Below are 20,697 nucleotides of genomic sequence, written 5' to 3' on the forward strand. Positions count from 1 at the left end.
GAGAGAGTGTGTTTTGCGAATGCTTGGAGAGTGATCGGATGTATTGTCTTTACTTATGAGTGACTGTTAATTGTACTGAACTGCGCAGATCAGCCCGGGTTATTGTATGTAATCTTTGATTCACTTACAATAAACCCAGTTGCATCAGACTCTGAGAAGTGTGCATCTTTTGAAGACGCATTCAACAGTGAGGAGGAGAGCGACCTCGGCATTCCTGGCCCAGGCCGGGGCCCGTTTTTCCTGCCCACAATAGACATTAGCTGCAAAATAGTTACATTTGCAGGGGACACAAAGCATTGGGCAAACCATTGGATGCATCAAAATAACTGACAGAATCAATCCATAATTGGGCATGTATACATTTGACATTTTTTAAATAGACTAATGTAAAGTTCCACAAGTAGGTGATCGCAAATACAAGATTTTATGAGAGGGTTTTAGATCATTAAAGGGGCTTAAAAAGTTTAGTGCAGGATTGAGTCAAATTTTTCACTGGAACCACAGAATATTGTTTCACTTCCTGTTGTATAAGCAGACAATTTATGTTCTCTTCTGTGCAATTTGTATGTTTAAATGTATGAAAACAGTTCCATGGCAGCATGGGCTAGAGCCATTGACAGGTAGGTTTGAATCCCAACTGAGGCAAAACTTCTGTGGCATATTTACCATGAATTCATAATTTATCATGAAACTATACAAATGTTTGAATAGACAATGTGCACAAAATACAATCTCTGTTACAGTTTTTCTCGATTGCTAACACACTAAAACTGGTTCTTTTAGCAAAAACTCCCAAATTATTACTTCAGTTCTCAGAGGACCAACACATCTCTCAAAACTATAAACACTTTTCACTTGTTTTAACACGTGCTGCAAATTGTTAAACTTTTTCTGCAAATCTCTACAAACAAATGCTCTCATGAATCACTGGTTACACACTGCTCAAACACTGGTAGTCAAAACAGTTAACTCAAGTCATCACAACCTAAACTCAGGTAACACACCTTTCTCAAGGTGGAAACACTTGGCAGCAAAATTGTTTACACACCGGTCACAATCTCTGGATCAGTAAATAGGGCCACAGTTTGCGTCTGTGTGCTTTTGAACAATGGATCCTCAATATGTCACGGTACGGGGCTAGGACCCAGGCGCAGAGGGAAAAAGACTTTACTTACAGGACAGGCAAACAAGCAGGGAACAGAAAAGGCCACGATGGGCAAAAACACAAACTCAAAAAATATCTAAGAAAACAGAAAACAACAGGAACTCAAAAACGCAGGTAGGGCAGAACACAGGCAGGCAGAGTACAAGGGCAAACAAACACAAACAGGTCAAAAACGCAGGTAGGTACATACGGTTTGAGCAAACATACGTAGGAACAAACACAAGGAACCAGCACCCGAGTCAAGGGAACAAAGAACTTAAATAGACAGGGGGTAACAAGACACAGGTGAACTCAAAAAACAATCAAACCAAAAAAGGAGGGGATAACAAGACACAGGTGGGAACAATGATAGAATCACGAGACAATTGGAAACAATCATACAATTAACAGGGGGGAGCAGGACACAAAACAGAAGTGCCGCCATCTGGCGGCCCAACAAGGGAAACACAGACAGGAAAACACAGAACCATGACAGTACCCCCCCCCCCAAGGGACGGCTCCTGATGTCCCAGGAAGCCGACCCGGGGAGGGAGTGAACAGAGGGTGGGAGCTGGAGACAGGACTCGGGACTGGGACGAGACAGAGGGGGAACTCAGGACTCGGGACTGGACTCGGACGGGGGAACAGGACTCGGGACTGGACTTGGACGGGGGAACAGGACTCGGGACTGGACTCGGACGGGGGGAACAGGACTCGGGACTGGACTTGGACGGGGGAACAGGACTCGGGACTGGACTCGGACGGGGGAACAGGACTCAGACAGGAACACCGGGAGACCTATAACATTACATTACATTACATTCATTTGGCAGACGCTTTTATCCAAAGCGACGTACAAGAAGTGCATTTTCATGATCGTAGACAACTGCTGAACACGGGTTCAGTAAGGTACAATTACTTATTTTGTACAGCTATTTCTAGCTGAGAACAATGAACACTATCCTGGTCTAACATCTGCAAAGCCAAACTAGGCAGAAGATTAAGCTAGAGTATTAGGACAAATACAATTTACCAAGAAGTGCAGGGATGGGGCAACATGTAACAAGTGACAAGGAAAAAGGGTTTTTTTTTTTTTTTTTTTTTTTAATATATATATATACACAGCATGGTGGTGGTTATTCTAGGTATAGTCTGAAGAGATGAGTCTTCAGGCCACGGCGGAAGATGGATAGTGAGGGGGAGGTTCGGAGAGGGACGGGGAGTTCGTTCCACCACTGGGGAGCTAGGGTGGAGAAGCTCTGTGATCCCTTTGGGCGGGTGGGAGGGGTTACAAGACGCCCTGCTGCTGCAGAGCAGAGTGGTCGAGCAGGCACATAGAATTGAGTCATGTCCTGCAAGTAGATGGGGGCTGTCCTGTTGGCGGCAGTGTAGGCAAGGGTCAGGGCTTTGAATCGGATCCTGGCAGCGACCGGTAGCCAGTGAAGTGATCGCAGCAGAGGAGTGACGTGGGAGAATTTGGGGAGGTTGTAGATGAACCTATAAGGATAGACAAAGGGACAAGCAGGCAGGGAGACACACGGCAAGACCTATAGACACACTAAGGGACAGACAGAGAGGGAAGGAGAGGGGTGAACTATGACACACGGACTGACAAATGGGCAGACATGACAAGAAACACACAGACTGACACCCCGACAGACAGGCAGACAGGCGGGAGAACAGATTTTCCGACGAAGGCCCCTCCGGGACTCGGGGCGAAGCAGGCCGTGAAGGCCCCTCCGGGACTTGGGGCGGAGCAGGCCGAGGCCCCTGCCGTCTGGGCTGGGCAGGGGACAGGAACACAGACCCCAGCTGTAGGGAACCCGGCTGGGCAGGAGACAGGAACGCGGACCCCAGCCGTAGGGAACCCGGCTGGGCAGCCGGACGGGACCGGCGGGACCCCCACGGGCCGGGCCCTGGAAAGATCGGCAGTCGAGACCCTTCGAATGACACAGGGCCGGGAACCACTGGCTGGGCAGCTGGAGGTCTGGCCGACCGGGAGGCAGCCCGACCACGGCGCCTCCGTGACCGTCCGCCCCAGGCGCTGGGAAGCTCAAGGGCGAGGGACTCCCAGTCGCTGGGTGGCGAGTCCTCCGGGTCACTCCACCACCCCGGTGGCATGATAAACAAAAAAAAAAAAAAAAAAAACTCTGCTGGGTCCAGCGCTGTCCATCTGGCGGCCCAACAAGGGAAACACAGACAGGAAAACACAGAACCATGACACAAAATGGACAAGCTGTCCAAAGATCAGGAAGACAAAGGAGACGAAGAGGCAGGAGGCAATTTGTCCCAGACGAAATACGTGCCACCTTGATTGACCATGTGCTGGTGCATGGTATGATGATGAGGGAAGCTGGACAGAGAGTTCAGCCAAACTTGAATCGTTTCACAGTGGCATCCATTGTCCATACTTTCAGACAAGAAAACAGGTACTATAATTTACTGTAATGTTACATATTGTATCTGCTGTACTACTGTGAGAGGATATGCTGTCTATGTAATGTTGAAGTGTATTTACAGACTATATGTTCTTTAGATTTTATTGCTGTTTTTGTTTATAGTGCTGTATATACTGAGTTCCTTTTATGAATGCTACTCTCCTTTGAAAATACTACATTTTTTTGTTCCTTCAACTGTGTTGTGGTTACTGTACAGTACTTTCCACTCAGCATCACTTTTCAGTACTACAGATAAAATATTTGGAAATTTGCACACTCCCTCATTTGTTAATAGTGTAACATTGCAAAGATCAAAATCTGAAAACCATAAAATAAGTAGAATAACCAGGAGAAAATAACTCCTTACACACTGCTATAAAAGGTTTTTGCAGTAGTGCTTTGAATTTATCTCACTGGTGTGTTATGGGTAATCTACATTGTCTGTGTTTTCGATGGCTTGTGTGTGCCATTTGAAGGCAAAGTTTTTAATGGAAGAGTATATGCTTTTGAGTAGATAATTTAAGTTTGGCATGGATGTTTGAGGTTTGTGCTGATTGATGTGTAGTTTTGGGATTGTATTAATAGTTCTGATTATTACTCATGTCAGACAAATGTCCTGGACCATGTGTTTAAAACCTTTCACATTACTCTTGATGTTTCTGTGTGTCAGAAATGACAAAAACAAGCCACACGGTGGCAGTGTTACTCAAGCCTTCAGAAAACTCCTGCAGCGAACCAACCAAAGTCTGGGATGTGTTCACCTGCCAGATACCACAAAAGACTTCACATTAATACTGGTCTAAAGGAGATATGGCCCTGGTGAAAATAAATCACTGAGAGAAAGACTGAAGTCAAAGAACTTGTTTATTGTGATGTAAATATATAATATATACAATTGAGCTCAGACAGAGACACATGCACACACACGCGCATGCGCGCACACACACACACGCACACTACTCCTACCCTTTGTACTTACAAGCAGTGCATGCCTGACAGGGCAAACAGAGTCAAATGAGTAAACAGGCGAAGGGGAGCGGGAGAATGGGTTCGACTTTGAAAAGGTAATACAGCAGTGATTCAATGACAGAGATAAATGAATAGAGATCTGATCATGCAGAGATGCAGAGAGTCCATGCACGCAATCAGACAGCAGATACTGCGGCCCATGGGGATCAGTGCGGGGTCAGGGGTCAGGCTGAGGGGCGGCCTCTTCCTTTTCGGGGTCAGAGGTCGTTTTGAAAACCACATCCTGTTTTGGCTCCTTTGCAGTTTCTTTAGATCTGTAATTTATAGTAGCTATTATAACTCAGATCCATGTCATTTTCCTAAAATATGATGTCCCTTTTTATTCTGGCATACTATCCAAATAAATGATGCAAAATCTTATCTGAAGAAGTTTGTTACAAATATCACAATAATTAAGAGCAATAATGAAATTTTGTTAAATATAATTGCTAACTATTATTTAATGTAGCATAGTGACACACATTATGATGCCATTTATGGGGGTGTCTTAACAGACAGCTTTAGAAAAACGATGTATGTTTGTCTTGAAGGCCCTACAGCAAATGATACTAACACTGTGCAAGGCCATTTGTTAATTCAAATAATTAATGTAATCTAGTGTTAGATTTTCTGGTTCAATTTTATTGCACAATTATATAGATGGATGCCAGAACTGGCAATAAGTGGGTTATGCTTGGTCTACTCTAAAAAACTGTAAATAAACTACACCTAAAATACACTGTGACTGAAATTTATCACTACATGAAGACCCTAAGACTACCGTTAAGAACAACATATAAACTACTTTGGAATAGATGACGGAAAATAAATTAAATGAATGAAATGAATAATTACATGAATGAAATAAATGAAATTGTACATAAACTAATGAATATGGACAAGGAAGAAACAGGGTAACAAAATAAGCATTCTGTGTGCAAAATTGAAGAGATTGTTAAAGGAACTCTTTATAGTAAACTACTGGTGAGGAAATAAAGATTAAACGATTAAACAATTATTCGGGATAATGAGATTACAGTTTTGGATTAAGATTCTGTAGAAGCACATGTGATATTGCTATTTCAACTGGAATTGCGTGGGGTCTCTATTATTTAAGCCAGGAGGTGGGTTAGAGGGATGTGGGTTAATAATTTGAGGGTGACCTGGGCAAAGATGGCGGTCTCACGCTGGGCAGGACGTCCCAACTAGAGGTGGAGCTGTCGTTCAATCAAGACACAGAGTCATGTGATCGGGAGCCAGTCGCCGACAAAATCATGTGATCAAAATAACACAACACAGAGACACTGATTGGGTGACCGTATGATTCAGTTATACATTAGGTTTCCTTATCATCGGCATAAATTGATCTGAATTTAGAGCGAATAGAATGGAAGAAAGGAGAAATAAGGAGAGCAGGAAATTGTGGAAAACAGGGCATGAGAAGCAGGAGGGATATAAATAAAGTATTGAAAAGGGAACAATTTGGAAGATAGACAAACATGGCTTATATCCATAAAATAAAAATGTAAATTTGAAACTTTGATGAATAATTCTATTTGATGAATAATTCTCATTAAATAGCCAGGGATATTTCATCAGTTATTATTCTGTGTAGCTAAAGTTATTCAGGACCACTATAACAGGAAAAATGCACATAATAATAGGATTATTACAACAGATAACAGAAATAATGGTAATAATCAACAAAAACAGTGACTCACCGTATGGTCTTTATAACAAAGTGTATGATTGCTGCGAGACCTACGCATCCGCACAGTGTTCCGATCACAATGGCACACACCTCTCCTGTGACACACACACACATAAACACACATGCACAAATACACACACACACACACAAAAGCACAGAAAGAGAGAAAGACAATGATTAGCAAAATTATTGTTTCACCTAGAGACAAACAGCAAGAGGCACATGTAATGATAATAAACATTCTCGCTATTCGTCGATTCATTTAATTAATCAACTACTTACCGACAGAGTAAGTTGTGACTGTATCTGTATTTGTTAAGAAAGAAAAATGATTTAGTGAGCAACAGGTCCATTATCTCAACATTTAATATTTTGGTGTATTAGCTATAATTATGCTTGATGCTGTAGAGGTGAGAAATGAAATGCTGAAGACTGTATTAACACCTTCTGTGGATTTTTTTCAGTAAGTGCACATATGCAGCAGTATTTGTGATTTTGAATATGCACCAGCATGAATATGTTCAGCATAAAACAAATATATGTGACTGAAATGTAAATTATAACATGAAACCTGAACAAATTGGGCATACTGAAATTCAGCCTGAGTTCCCAAATGTTCGGCTTGGTGTGACAGGCACGTATAACCCCAAAGTGGCACATAAGACTGGATTATAAATGCTTGGCATGTCCAATCACACGCTTTCTCAAGGCTTTGCTTTCTCATACAACAATCCAGTTATCTTAAAGCAGTCCTGCAACAACATTCAGTAATAAATATTTTTGCGCTAATTCTCTCATTCTCTCTCTCAGGCTTGTGTGGCAACAATGGGAACAGTGTTTGTGGAAGGATTTTGCAAACACTAATCAGTGAACTAGCAAACAAATAGGTCTCTCTCTCCCCTCCCCCCCCTTGTTCCCTCTCTCCTCTCTCTCTCACCGTCCCTCTCTCTCTCTGTAACCCTTGTCCTGCTTGGTCTTTTCACTCCATTCCCCTCCCTCCTGACCCAGCAGACCCCTGTGTGCACAGTTCTCCGCTCCGTACAACAATGCCGCCGTTATTAGTATTATAACACCGCAACCTTTCAGTCTGGGAGGGAGCGCAAAGCTCAAACACAGCTCTCCAGCACTAGGGCATTCCAAATCTGTGCATTTCAGCACCTGCTTCATAACATTTTTAATGCTAATTTAATAAACAATGATGAAGAAGCAGCACTGCTGCAGTGGAAAGGGGAGTGGACTTAGTAACCAGTGAAGTGGGCCAATGCACCTGTGATCTGGGAGGGTGGTGATGTAGAGGTGACCGGAAATTGGGCTGCTAAGGGGATGTTGGGCACTGACCTGGGGGGAAAGAGGCCAGGACCAGCCTGCGGTTCAGGGGCTGTGGATGGCGGTAGTTGTCCTGAAGTGGGAGAGAATCTGACTCTTCAGCGGGACCAGAGAACAGTGCTGTCTCCAGCTTCCTCAGCTGAGGAGAGAGAGAGAGAGAGAGAGAGAGAGAGAGAGAGAGAGAGAGAGAGAGAGAGAGAGAGAGAGAGAGAGAGAGAGAGAGAGAGAGAGCAAAAGAAGGAGAGGGAGAGAGAAATTCCTCAAAAATCTGTGAGAGAGGGGTATGAGGGGACATGGGGGTACTGGAGGGTTAACGCACAGGAATGTTGGGGTAGCGATGTTGGATATTTGTCAAGGCTGTGTATCCGCAGGGGGTAGATTCCATGCCTTCACCAATATCAGCCCCAATGACATTTGACATTTGAGTGTTTTCTCACTTGTTTAAGTAGTTAATAACTAATACAGTAACTGAACTGAACAATGGATTTATGTTTATTGTCATGACAACAACCAATATGTGAAAACAGTCAAGTCAAGAAATTAAAAAAATATGTTCACTTTGAACTGTTTTTCTATTTTGATTTTTTGCTCCTTATCCTTTCTCTCTCCAGCTTTGGAATGCCTGATCGTGTACACATCAGCATCCGTAACCTCTTCTATTGATTGGCCAGAGCGCAGACCAGTCCATCCTTTCCTCTGCAGCAACTGGCAAGTGCCCTCTTATCACACAGCAGTTTGCCCATACAGTATTAGAAGACACCATTTATCACACAAATGATTTAAAACATATTACTGTCAGATTATGTCACATGCAGATAAATATTCAGATCAATCAAAGATCAGTCCAGTCAAACTAAATGAGCGCAGCGTGCAAAGGGCCCCCTCCCCAAGGCCAAGAACGGGAGCCGTTACATTGCACAACGGCAGAATATCAATTCAAGTGATATTTCAATGACACCAGTAAACCAAGCCTGCCTTTGTAGCCCCACATTGGGTGTGGGGAAGAGTTCCTGTAAATGTAACACTTGATAAATGTAACAAGGTCAGTAACTTAATGTACAGTGTGGCTACCGTAGCCATTTCATATTTCGGTCCTCTACCTCCCCCCAAAAGAATGGAGCAATATGATAACCTTTGAGGGAAGTATTTCCAAAAAAACTGTTTTTGAGCAAGCTAAGTTAAAATCTGTCACTGAAGTCATTTTCAGGTATACAAAATACAAAAAAAGTTTCCTGTCCTTGAAAGGTTAGTATAGTTTTCGAAGTGTAATCTAGTGGGAATTGGATGCCAGGTGACAAGAAGCATGATGTCCCCGTCTGTATAAAGGTAACAGCTGTTACAGTTATGCCTCCTAGTTCCTATAACAAACAATGTGCATTTTTGCCAGTATGTTTTCAGAATGCCATCTGAAGACAAAACGAGAGGGTTGGTACCCAGGGAGGTCATGGAGGGCTTCAGATTTGGAGATAAGGGACAATAGATGGTGTTGAATATCAACCTGCAGTGTCCTTTTGGGGAGACCTCGGGCATTTTAAATGGTGATTAATGTTTATTAAAGAAATAAGTTTTACTCATCAACGTGTTTGAATTTTTAACCCGGCCACTCGCCTGCACGTGAGACACCGCGACTCTGTCGGCGAAGACGGTCCACAGCACGCTCTGGTAGCACGGCGGCGTTGTCAGGGAGCCGTTGTACCGAAAGTAACGTCCCAGATTGAGCGGGAGCAGCGACTGGACATCAAAGGCCGGGATGGACGCTCTCTGTCCTGCGGGGGGGGGGGGGGGGGATTCCGCAGATGAGGACGGTTCTGCGCTGTGCTGTGATGTGACGGGCTGCAGATGACCGTTTCTTTGAGTGTGGTCTCTGCTGCTGAACTGAACTTGCAATGAACTTTCAACAACAATACAGCTGCAAGAAAGCCCTCAGAACGCATAAGAAACATAATTGCGGCGAAAGTCTGCATGTTTTCGTGCTACAGGAAGGCCCTAATAATGATAATCAATGATGCTGTTGACTGGATGATAATTTACTCTTAAGTGTACATATAAACCTACAGATAGAAACACTGACTGACTGACACACTCGTTGAGTTATGGCTCAGTCTGAGACTGGGACAAGCTCACTTTACCTGCATGCTTGATGTTCTCCAGGTAATTGATGATGTTCTCGAAGGCAGGGTTTGTATCTTCACCTGTCTGGATGACAACAGCCAAGTCAGGAAATTGCAAAGTTTACGCTGCATAGCGATTCAAGCGCATGAAGTCTGAAATAACAGGAAGGCACCTCAATGAGCACTCCTAGTACAGCCAGTCCATCCCTCTGCCTCATGGCTGCGGACACGTTGCTGTAGAGCTCGGAGTTATAGTGGACCACATGGAGCTGGAAAGCAAAAAAAAAGTGTGTCTTAGTCTGTGTCCTTAAAGTACGTGTGGGGTGAGAGTTTTGGCCCATGTGTAGTTTTTTTCTGTGTGTGTGAGGGAGACAGAGAGTAAGAGAGAGACAGAGACAGAAGAGAATGTGTGGGAACGCAAAATGAAGGTGGAGAAGGTGTACTTGGAGGGGCATGAGTATGTTTTTGTGTGTTATTGGTGTGTGTGTGTGTGGGCATGTGTGTCACAGAGCAAGTGAGAATGGGTATGAGTGGATATGTGCATGTTATTGTGTCTGTATGTATTTAAGTGTGTGTGTGTGTGTGCGCATGTGTGTGCGGCATCTAATCTCCTGAAAATCCCTCTCACTGAGTTTGAATGAAATCTGCTAGTTCATACAGTTTATATTGGCAACTTACAAGGGAGAGAGAGAGAGAGAGAGAGCTGAAAAATATGCTGACTCATGAAATTCTCACACTGAGAGAGAGAGAGAGAGAGAGAGCGAGGAAAAGAGAGTCAGATAAACTAGTAGAGAGTGAGGCGGCAAAAAGGGAAAGAAAGGCAGTCATTGGTTGAGGTCGTTTATATCTCCCTCCTTTCTTCTCTTCAATATATCCTTTTTGTCTTCATGTTTCCCTTCTGTCTCTTTCTCCCTCCGTCACTAAGTGCACTTCCATCCCTCTATCTGTCCCAGGTGAGGCGTCATTTGGCATTCCCGTTACTGAACAGATGGACAGGATTTCGAGCGGGAGGCCAGTTTTTTTTTTGTTCTATAACCAACCTTGCAACTTTTTCTGCTGTCCTGCTGTTCTCCCGTCTCAGCCTCGCAGTCCTGCGCCGCTTAATGGCACGCCTGCCGTACGATGCGCCTTTTCAGCTTTTCCTCGATCTCTCCCCTGCGCTTTCTTCCCCTCCGTCTGCCGCTTTTCATCCTCCCGTTCTCTGCTAAAGCGTCCTTTACCCCCACTTTGCCCTCCTCTCAGAACCAGCCGTGGGCATAAACGGCCTCTCTGCGTGTGATCACTTAGGGCCACAACCACCCCTGGGCCACAAAATTCAAGATTTAAAAGATTTTTTTATTTTTTATGTAGGAGCACTTTGGGGCCGCAACGGCATTCTTGTTTAAGGCCACCAAAGCCCTAGGGCCAGATCATGCCTACTCTCACCGTAACCGATGTTTCTCCTTAAAATGACATAAACAGCCATTCCTCTCCTCCTTTCACCCTCTCCCTCCTCTCCTCTTTTTTCAAAGTCCTTCTTTAATTCTGGGTAGGGGCACAGATGGGCAGTGGGCTCAGTGGAATGGCTCAGCCTCCCCCATAGAGACCCAGTGTGGCTTAGCCAGGATGGGGGCAAGCACCAAGAAGAGCTGGAACATCTAAACCTGCAATGCAGCACGAGCACAGGCCTTTTATCACCTGGTTCACGTGTGTGTGTGTGTGTGTGTGTGTGTGTGTGTGTGTGCATGTGTGTGCATATGTAGGTGTATGTGTGCATGTGTGTGTATATGTAGGTGTCTGTGTGTGTGTGTGTGTGTGTGTATATATATGTAGGTGTCTGTGTGTGTGTGTGTGTGTGTGTGTGTGTGTGTATACATGTAGGTGTGGGTGTGTGTGTGTGTGTATGTGTGTGTGTGTGTGTGTGAGTGTGTCTGCATGTGTGTGTATATGTAGGTGTGTGTGTGTCTGTCTGTGTGTAGGTGCTTGTGTGTGAGGGTGTGAGTGTGTGTGCATGTGTTGCAGGTTCCATGCATGTGTTTGTGTGGTCAGGGATGTGTGCATATTTGTATGCACGTATGTGTGCCCGTCTGTCTTTCTGTTCACTTGCAGAAAATGTGCTGTTAGAAGTAACAATGTTTAGAAAGTTAATGTATTTTTGTGTAATTATACCCATGTTTCCCTGCAGATGTGCTTCTGTGTGTGATCATACATGTGTCTCTATGCAGGTGAGGTTCTGTGTATGATCATACTTGTGTCTCTGTGCAGGTTAGGTTCTGTGTGTGATCATACCTGTGTCTCCATGTAGGTGTGGTTCTGTGAGTGATCATACCTGTGTCTCTGTGCAGGTGAGGTTCTGTGAGTGATCATACCTGTGTCTCCATGCAGGTGAGGTTCTGTGAGTGATCATACCTGTGTCTCCGTGCAGGTGAGGTTCTGTGAGTGATCATACCTGTGTCTCCGTGCAGGTGAGGTTCTGTGAGTGATCATACCTGTGTCTCCATGCAGGTGAGGTTCTGTGAGTGATCATACCTGTGTCTCCGTGCAGGTGAGGTTCTGTGAGTGATCATACCTGTGTCTCCGTGCAGGTGAGGTTCTGTGAGTGATCATACCTGTGTCTCCGTGCAGGTGAGGTTCTGTGAGTGATCATACCTGTGTGAGATCCTGTGCACCTCTCTCACCTCAGCTGCGGCGCTGTGTCCGTCGATGGTGTGCTCGCTGCCCCCTCCTATACCGCCGCGGCTGCCCCAGTGAAGGTGGAGCTGCACTGCGGTGTACTGCCAGGGCAGCCCCCCCAGCCCCATCCACCCGGGCAATGACACCTCCACTGCGAGAGAAAGGGAAAGGACCGGTCAGTCTGCGTGGTGCACAGTAGAGTAGGGCTTCTTAGCCTCGGTAATGTATTGTATGGACTGTAAGGATGTTCGTCATGAGGATACCCTGCTAGGGCCAGGTGCTCAGCTGAGTGCGAAAGGATAACGGAAGAAAGAGAGGGGCGGAGTCAGAGGGTGTCACCTGTGTGCCCGTTGTTAGTGAGGGTGAAGGGCTCCTCCCCCAGCTGCCTGTAGCCTAGGGGCCTCGCGGGGGGCAGGGACGGGTCGTGCCGGGCGTGGCTGGTCTTCACGTCGATGGGAGATTGCCTGGTCCCCCCACAATCAGGGAAGTATTCTGACCACTGGGACTGGCCTACAGAACCTGACAGAGAGAGAGAGAGAGAGAGAGGGAAAGACGTAGAGAGAGAGTGAAAGAGAGAGAGAAATTCCTTAAAAAGCTCTTGATTGAATGGTCGTTTAAAAAAATTGTTAAGTAGAAAAAAGATAAGTTAATATATTTAAATTCTTTAGGTAATTATTTATTTAAAACAAAAAACATGTTAGAACTTGAACATATTTTGAACCCTTGAACAAGGTACCTAACTGCATTGGTTCAGTATATATCCAGCTGTATAAATGGTTGCAACGTAAATGCTATGTAAAAAGTTGTGTAAGTTGCTCTGGATAAAAGCGCCTGTTAAATGCCTGTAATCTAATGTAATGTAAAGACTACACAGAGGAGTACAAACGCATACTGAAGGGGAGAAGAGACTGACTGATCAGCGCATGCCGCTGCCATCAGAAACGGATACGCCGTAAAGAATAACTGAGGGCATCAGAGCCCAGTCACGCATGGATGATGCGGCTGCACATTGCTGTTGTGACAGGAACACAAACACTCCCCTGCCTAATTGGAGAGGAAAGAGGGCAAAAAAGAGAGAGAAGTTCGGGGGTTAGGGAAAAATAAAGGGACGGGGGAAAGTGGGAATGTCTGAGAGAGAAACGGTACAGAGTGAGAGAGAGAGAGAGCACACAGAAAGCAGGGATACAGAGGGAAGTATGAATGAGACATTTGGAGTCCATTCGTTGATTGATTGACAGGTCTGTACAGGTCACATACAAGGCACGGCTTAGTTGCATCGTTATACCTGTCTTGGACATCCATCGCTAGCTCCAGTTCATAAGCCGCCTTCGCGGGCTACAGCTATGAGTCCTCCCAAGACTAAACCCAGAAGCTCTCTTCTTACAAGTTCTACAATATTTGTAAATCATTTCATTTTAAACTATCGATACTGAATAGACAATAGCCTTACACTGTCCTACAAAGTATCTCTCTTTTTTTCTATTTACGCTAGTTATCCTTGGTGCAAATATTTAAATTCAGCAAGCACCAACGTTTCGCTCAGAACAAAATGTTCTGTGCCGGTTGCTGTTCAGTTTTAAAAGGTTTGCATTTTGAAGGAAAGAAAAGCACATTCCCACTTGTTGATCCAAGTTCCCTCTAAGCAGGTCTCTGTTCACTCCCAATCTGTTGGGATTAAAAGGGGCCTACTCAATCTCCATCCACAGCAAGATCTGCGGTGCCCTCCCCCAATTTTGCCCCCCCCCCCACATCAAAAAGGGGGGACTTTGTCCCATAGCTGTGCCGTTGTCATGGAAATCACCATGACAACAGCGAGTCACACATACTCACACTGCCACCCTACCTTTCACACTTTCACATGCTGTCCCAAATACACGCAAGCAGTAGTATACACACGCACACTAATTATGATGCGTGCTAAGCCGCGCTAGCAGCACTCGCGTTAGAGAGTATGTGCGTGGCTAAAATCGGTAAGCAATTCATTTCAACAGCGTGAATTGTACAACGACTTGTACAATACAATACAATACAGCAACAATGCAAAGGGGAGTATAAGTACCCAATATTACATATTGCAATATTCATATATCACAATGTGCAGAGTGACTTTGCTGTACACGCACTGTTAAGGTCTGTGCAGCTTTACAATACAGGTACAGATCAGACTCTCTACCTAGTGCTCCCATCATGCATCAGCTGCTGTCCTTCTCCCTCTCCTCCTCTCTCCCTCATCCTTGATCATTACTCTACCTCTCCCTCCCTCCCTCCTTCTCTCTCTGTCCTCCTTTCTCCTCCATCCTTGATCATTACTTCATCCCCCCGCCCTCCCCACCTCTCTCTGTTTGACTGTTTCTCTGATGCCAGGATAACAGACTGGCCAACTGGAAGCAACAGACAACAGACAGAGAGGGAAAGAACGCCAGCACGGAGAGGAGAGGAAGAGAGAGGAGGGGAGAAGAGGGGAGAGGAGGGGAGAAGAGAGGAGGGCAGAAAAAGAGAGGCTGCGTGTATACATGTAAAAGATGATATGCATGAGGAATACAGAACAGTGTTTTGGTGGCTACGGACATTGAATGGTGAATGTCAAATGGATGCACCATTGAGGAGAAGACTGGGTGGTTGTTGTCAAGATAGAGAGAGAGAGAGAAAGAGAGAGAGAGAGAGAGAGAGAGAGAGAGGCGATGGTGAAACAATTGGAGTGCTGTAGAGAGGGGATTGTCTTCCTTGGTACACATTGCAACAGTGATGGATAGCCACTCAGCCAGATACTGATTGCCATGGTCAGATAAGAGAGTGGTAACATAGACATGTACGGGAGAACATTCACGTAAAACAGCATAGCTTTAATTTAAATTAAAGGAGATAACCTGTAAATTATTATTTTAAAAGCTCCTTGAGTTAAACTGGGTAAAGTTTTCCATTCTGAATAATAAACTCAGATCGACGTGATATCAACTCAAACTACCTGTTCTAGAATAATTTTGACAGCATCAGAGTTTCTGCATTTTCTAAAGTCTTACCAGTATATGTCCAGTGTGTAACTGAAATTAAGAGAGAGAAATCAGTTAAATCAAGCTTCCAAAAACACTGACATAGTAATGCCTCCAAGCTATGTTTTTCAATGGACTTACATATAGCATTGTATATAAAACAGTCTTTTTATAATTATAATTATATTTTCATAATAGCAATGGCTATTACTACTACTACTACTACTACTACTAATAATAATAATAATAATAATAATAATAATAATAATAATAATTCCCTTACCAGCACATGCACAATTTGTCCATTGGCCAAAAAGTATCAGAAAAATTATCTCTATCCCAAAAGAGTCCATAATGTGGTCTTTGCCCATGCACAGAGCGGTGGAAGCAGACTGTGGGCTGACAGATAGATGGATGCACAAACTCAACCGATTACACGCTCAAAGCACCTTTGTTTTCTGAACTTATTGTTAGAAGAATGTTGGTGACGATGATGATGATGACGATGACGTTCCTGGCATTAATGACAGCAAGTTTAACTTGGAACCACAGAAAAAGCAAGGGAGAGAAATAGAACAGAGAGAAAGAGAGAGGTACAGAGACAGAGAGAGAGAGGTACAGAGAGAGAATGGCAAAATGAACAGCGAGAATCACAGTCCAGTCCCGTTCACTGAAACACCCGTCTGATTCAACACTGAGGGGTGACTGGGAGAGAGGGAGGTGGGGGGAGTAGGGGGCATAGAAAGCATGAGTGGAGGGGGGAGAGTGTGAGTGCGGGGGGGAGAGGTAAGAATGTGAGGGGTGGAAGAGGAATATGGAATGAGGGACAGGGTGACAGTGGGGGGTAGGAGTAGACGAGAATTGTGAATGTAAATTTATAATAATAGGTACATTTTTGTACAGTATATTGGATAATGGCAGGACTGGATTGAGCCGTGTGTGTGTGTGTGTGTGTGTGTGTGTGTGCTCGTGTCTCACTGTGTAATTTTGTATTTATCTGTTGCCAATTCATTCAGCTGACAGCGAGATCTCTCTAATCTCCCCATAATGAACTGGGCTGTGTTTCTGAGTAAGAGGGAGGGGGTGGAATTGAAGAGAACTAAAGAAAGGGAGGTAGCGTGTGTTGAATAGGATAGGGATTCATTTGAACTTTCTAATGATACTCCACCCCAAAAGGAAACAAAGTTTAATCATTAACGACAGGTTTTTAGTCAAGTTGAATTAAAATAGTATAAGCGTCCTCTAGCGTTTGAATATATATTTGCACAGCCGGTGAATCGGCTGAACTATTGGCTAATTTCAAGCTGGCTGTGCTATTGGACGTTTGCTGCACGACAATATGAATGTACATGTAGATATATCTGGTAAATATCTAGAAGGGCGGCACGATGTTGCAGTGGGTAGCATCGTCGCCTCAGAACAAGAAGGTCTTTGATTCAAATCTGCGGCCCTACTGTGTGGAGTTCGCATGTTCTCCCCGTGCCCGCGTGGGTTTCCTTTCCTCCAAAGGCATGCAAATTAGGTTAATTGGAGAGTCTAAATTGCCCATAGGTATAAGTGTGTGAGTGAATGTTGTGTGTGCCCTGTGACGGACTGGCGAACTGTCCAGGGTGTGTAAATAACGTGAGACAGTGAGTAAACCATCATAGATTTAAAAACGTTTTTAAATGTGTTGATTCCAGTTATCTTATTCATTTTAATAACTTAGCATATTTACCTCAGCATGTTTTAAATTGTCGAAAAAGGCGCTTTAAAACCGAAATAATTCCTAAACATACACGTTTTCAGCACATTTGTATGTTGTAATATTCGCCTCCGAAACTGGCACAGCGAGAATTTACTTTTTATGTTGTTTCACAAAATGTACACAAGGGGGAGCCTGTACTTCACACGAGAAATTGATATTGAGTCTGTGTATGGCAAGATCTTACTAAACGTGTGCATGTGGTACGTGCACGTTCCTGATCTGCGTTTGTTAAGATGATAGCCATTTTCTTTAGCCTTTTTATGCCATTTTATGCGTAACATGCACCAGATGTATATGCACCAAAGACCAGTCCTTCGGTTAAAAATTGTACCAACTTTTACATCTATTTTCAAAGGCTGGTGCTATAATGTCCTATTTGTAACTGTCTTGCACAGACGATTTTCTGTTACAAGAAAAGCATGTTCTCATGTCTGGAGTCTGGCTTTAGATATTGACACAGATATTGTTGTCCTACCAGTACACATCCTGCTTGCACTGTTGTTAATGGGCTTGTTGAAGCTTTGGCTTACTTTTGAACAAAGAATATCTTATGTTGGGGTTGTATTTTTTCTTCAGTTTTTACAATAATTTTCTTCCACACCCTTATATGATATGAAGTTCAATGCTGCCTGCACAATCTGCCTGTGAAGTGCAAGCCACCAAACACAATTCACAGCCGTTCACAGCTGGTTGGCTATAGTGAAATTAAGAGATGGCTGCTAGAACGTGTGGACACATTCAAATCTGGTTCCCCCATACTGAAATAGGCCGCTTCAGCCATGGAATGGGGAAACAGATATTACTGGTCAGTTGTAAGTGTTATGCAGAATGCATGGTTTTGTTTAAGGAGCCGACAGCATTTTCAGTAGAAAGGGGGGGAAAGCAGAAGGGAATTCTCGGATTCTCCGAAAAAGTTGCAATTTCATGTGTCATTTTTAAAGTTTACCTTAAAATTGCTTAACTGAACACTCATTAGTTGTTCATGAAACCCTTATTCAAACGCATTTAGCCCTGTGAAATAAGTTGACCAAAAGGAATGAAGTTAAAGGAAATGTCACAAAAGATCTGTCGTATTTTTATTTACATTTGACACTGTAGAAGGTCGGTTAAATACATTACACTGCTATGTGTGTTAAACCTTTATTACAGTTTGATATTTATGTGCTGAGTTATTTGGTGTCGAATGATGTTTTCATTTACTCATTAAACCTCGTCTTGCTCCCCTTCTTTTTCTGTTAGCACGATTTACTCTGGTGGTGCAAACGTGCAACGGTCTCTCTCGTTGAATTTCATTACGCAACGGACCTAACACACTGTCGATTTTCATTGGTCATTGGAATATTTGGGGGGTTGGTGAAACGGTCTCTGTCAACAAGTATTGGTTCAGTTGTGGTCGGTAGGCGGAGTTATTGGATTTCATTCACAAATCTCCACCGCCGCAACTCGTGAACATGTGCTCGCTGGTTAAAGGGGCAAACGCATTCCCTTTCTGTGCGAGAGACACATGTCAGCGCGAATGTGAGAGCCTTAAGTGAGGAGCTGGGCATCTGGCTTGCAACCTTAATTACTAATATAGGGCTCGCGTCGTCAGATCTACAAAATATAATTCAGAGCTGTATGGAATGTGCCTGCCCTGCTGCATGTCTCGCGGTGTTGTGCTAATAGCACTGAATGAGTCAGCCTTTTCTTTGTCAGACTGTAAGCGCATTAGTAAAACGCGCTTTAGCCCGCATCAATTGTATATTAACAGCAACTGAAACCATACCCTGTTGTCATTGATAAACATGTTAGTCATTGATTGTTAAATATATATATATATATATATATAGACACACACACACAAGTTAGTGTGCTTCAGTTACCCCAAACCACGTGAGGGGATGTCATGTCATGCAGTTTTCTGTAGAGAGATGGTCGGGGATTTGACTTTGCCTCAAGCGAAATAAGGAGATGGTGACAGAATGAACAGAGGAGTGTAATTTCAGTTCCATGCCACATTCTCACTGATATCTGCAGTATGATTTTGCATATTTCATCATAAATCCTACATTGTTACCTATAGGTGTGTATCTACACTTGGGTGCTGTTGAGTGTTACACAGTTATACATTCAGGGTTCAAGAGTACATATTACTCTTATAGAGCATAGGAGGTGGGGCCCAATATGAGATCATTTCACAGGGCCTAAAATCCCTGTAGGCACCCCCTAAGCCTAACCCTCAACTATGACAAAAAAGGAGATATACACTGACCTACTTTACAAGAAAGGTCAAATTTATTTTAGCTAACCTAAATTTACAAAAACAAAAAAGACAGACAAGTGTGGGGTGTATAAGTCAGTACCATCAGGAGTGTAGGCGGGTAGATGTGTGAAAACTATGGTGAACCAATGTTGCATGGCTTAAACCCAAAAACAGCTAACAAAAGCAGTCAATGCCAAAACGGAAGCCAAAAGATATCTGTGGGGAAAGAGCCCTCTTCAAATCAGAAACAGGTGCCTCTTAACATCTCTGCAGCCGTAGCCACAGGTGCTCCCAATTGTGCCAGTGACCCTCTGCTCCGCTCACCAGGCACCTGCAAAGAAACACACCGGAACAAGCAGCGCAGGCAGACAGAGAAGGCGGGGTGTCACAACCTTATGCATCATAAGTCTATTCTATCCCAGTAAATTCGAGCACTGTAAATCTATTTAAGTTCAGTTAACACTGAAGATTTTATTATGTGCCACTGGGACTATGTCCTCTATCTGTGACAAATATACTGGCCTATTTAAACAGGCTTTGTTGATGGAGGCAACTCACACAAACAAATGGCATTGTCATCGCTGACACCAAGAGAAAGTCTCTCATTTATTTGTCATTATGATTTTGCCTGTTTTAAGGTGTCACTGAGAATGCTCCTCCCCCCTCTCTGTCACTCGCTATCTGTCTCATTATCCATATTTTCTCCTGCTTCATCACTGTAGGAAAGGGAGGCACATTTGTTGAAGCATATGCTGCTGCCTCCCCCTCAGTTCTCCACGAGGCAATAAGTTAATGACTCACTGTGAGGGAGAGAGGCTGAGGCAGCAGGTTCCTCCTCTCCACAATGAGCTGGAATTCAGTGGATGGTGCTGCTATGCAGTATCCAAACGACTACTCGTTTGCTGGATGGCTCTTATCATTACGTAACCAGAATGAGCATGTGTGCTGTTGAAGAAAGGGTGGTGCGAAGCTTTTTCATTCTGTGCATGAACCTGTAATAATGCCCGCCTGACATGCACAGTGTTCTTTGAAGTAAAATTATTCTGATTGATATCCTTTTTTTACAGGGCAGTACTGACATGGGGCACCAGAGGGAGTATGAGGCACTTTCAGGGCTTCTCAGAACTAATGCCAACAAACAGCTGGCTTCATGTGGAATGTGGTGTGCTTCTAGCATAGTTTTTCTTGATTGAAATTAGTAATCCTACCTCATTTGCATACTGGCAGAATTATAATGATTTCTATTAATCGACAACATTGTAGAAAATATGTTTAGATATATATAAAGGCAAGTAAATATTACATAAAATTTGGCTGGCGGGCTTATC

At 43.9% G+C, this 20,697-nt stretch overlaps 1 protein-coding gene and 1 long non-coding RNA gene across 3 annotated transcripts; both read right to left on the bottom strand.

Moving 5' to 3' along the window:
* Positions 1-4,428: 4,428 nt before the first annotated feature.
* On the bottom strand, positions 4,429-16,094 carry ca14 (carbonic anhydrase XIV). 2 transcript variants are annotated; one of them, XM_064296512.1, is made up of 12 exons: positions 15,664-16,094; positions 15,411-15,431; positions 12,730-12,909; positions 12,396-12,541; positions 9,912-10,007; positions 9,757-9,823; positions 9,236-9,393; positions 7,640-7,766; positions 6,584-6,607; positions 6,312-6,396; positions 5,754-5,807; positions 4,429-4,865 (listed from the first exon to the last, which is right to left on the bottom strand). In XM_064296512.1, the coding sequence occupies exons 1-12, from the start codon at positions 15,749-15,751 to the stop codon at positions 4,769-4,771; spliced, it is 1,143 nt and encodes a 380-aa protein (XP_064152582.1). In that variant the 5' UTR covers positions 15,752-16,094; the 3' UTR covers positions 4,429-4,768. The 2 variants fall into 2 exon arrangements, with proteins under 2 accessions (XP_064152582.1, XP_064152590.1); XM_064296520.1 differs by lacking the exon at positions 5,754-5,807.
* A 3,285-nt stretch (positions 16,095-19,379) lies between these two features.
* LOC135233229 (uncharacterized) lies at positions 19,380-20,587 on the bottom strand. Its single transcript, XR_010323791.1, has 2 exons — positions 19,928-20,587; positions 19,380-19,700 (listed from the first exon to the last, which is right to left on the bottom strand). It is a non-coding gene; the product is annotated as an uncharacterized LOC135233229 (long non-coding RNA).
* Positions 20,588-20,697: the final 110 nt, after the last annotated feature.

The sequence above is a fragment of the Anguilla rostrata genome, chromosome 1 (genome assembly GCF_018555375.3).
Source record: "Anguilla rostrata isolate EN2019 chromosome 1, ASM1855537v3, whole genome shotgun sequence".
Taxonomy (NCBI): domain Eukaryota; kingdom Metazoa; phylum Chordata; class Actinopteri; order Anguilliformes; family Anguillidae; genus Anguilla; species Anguilla rostrata.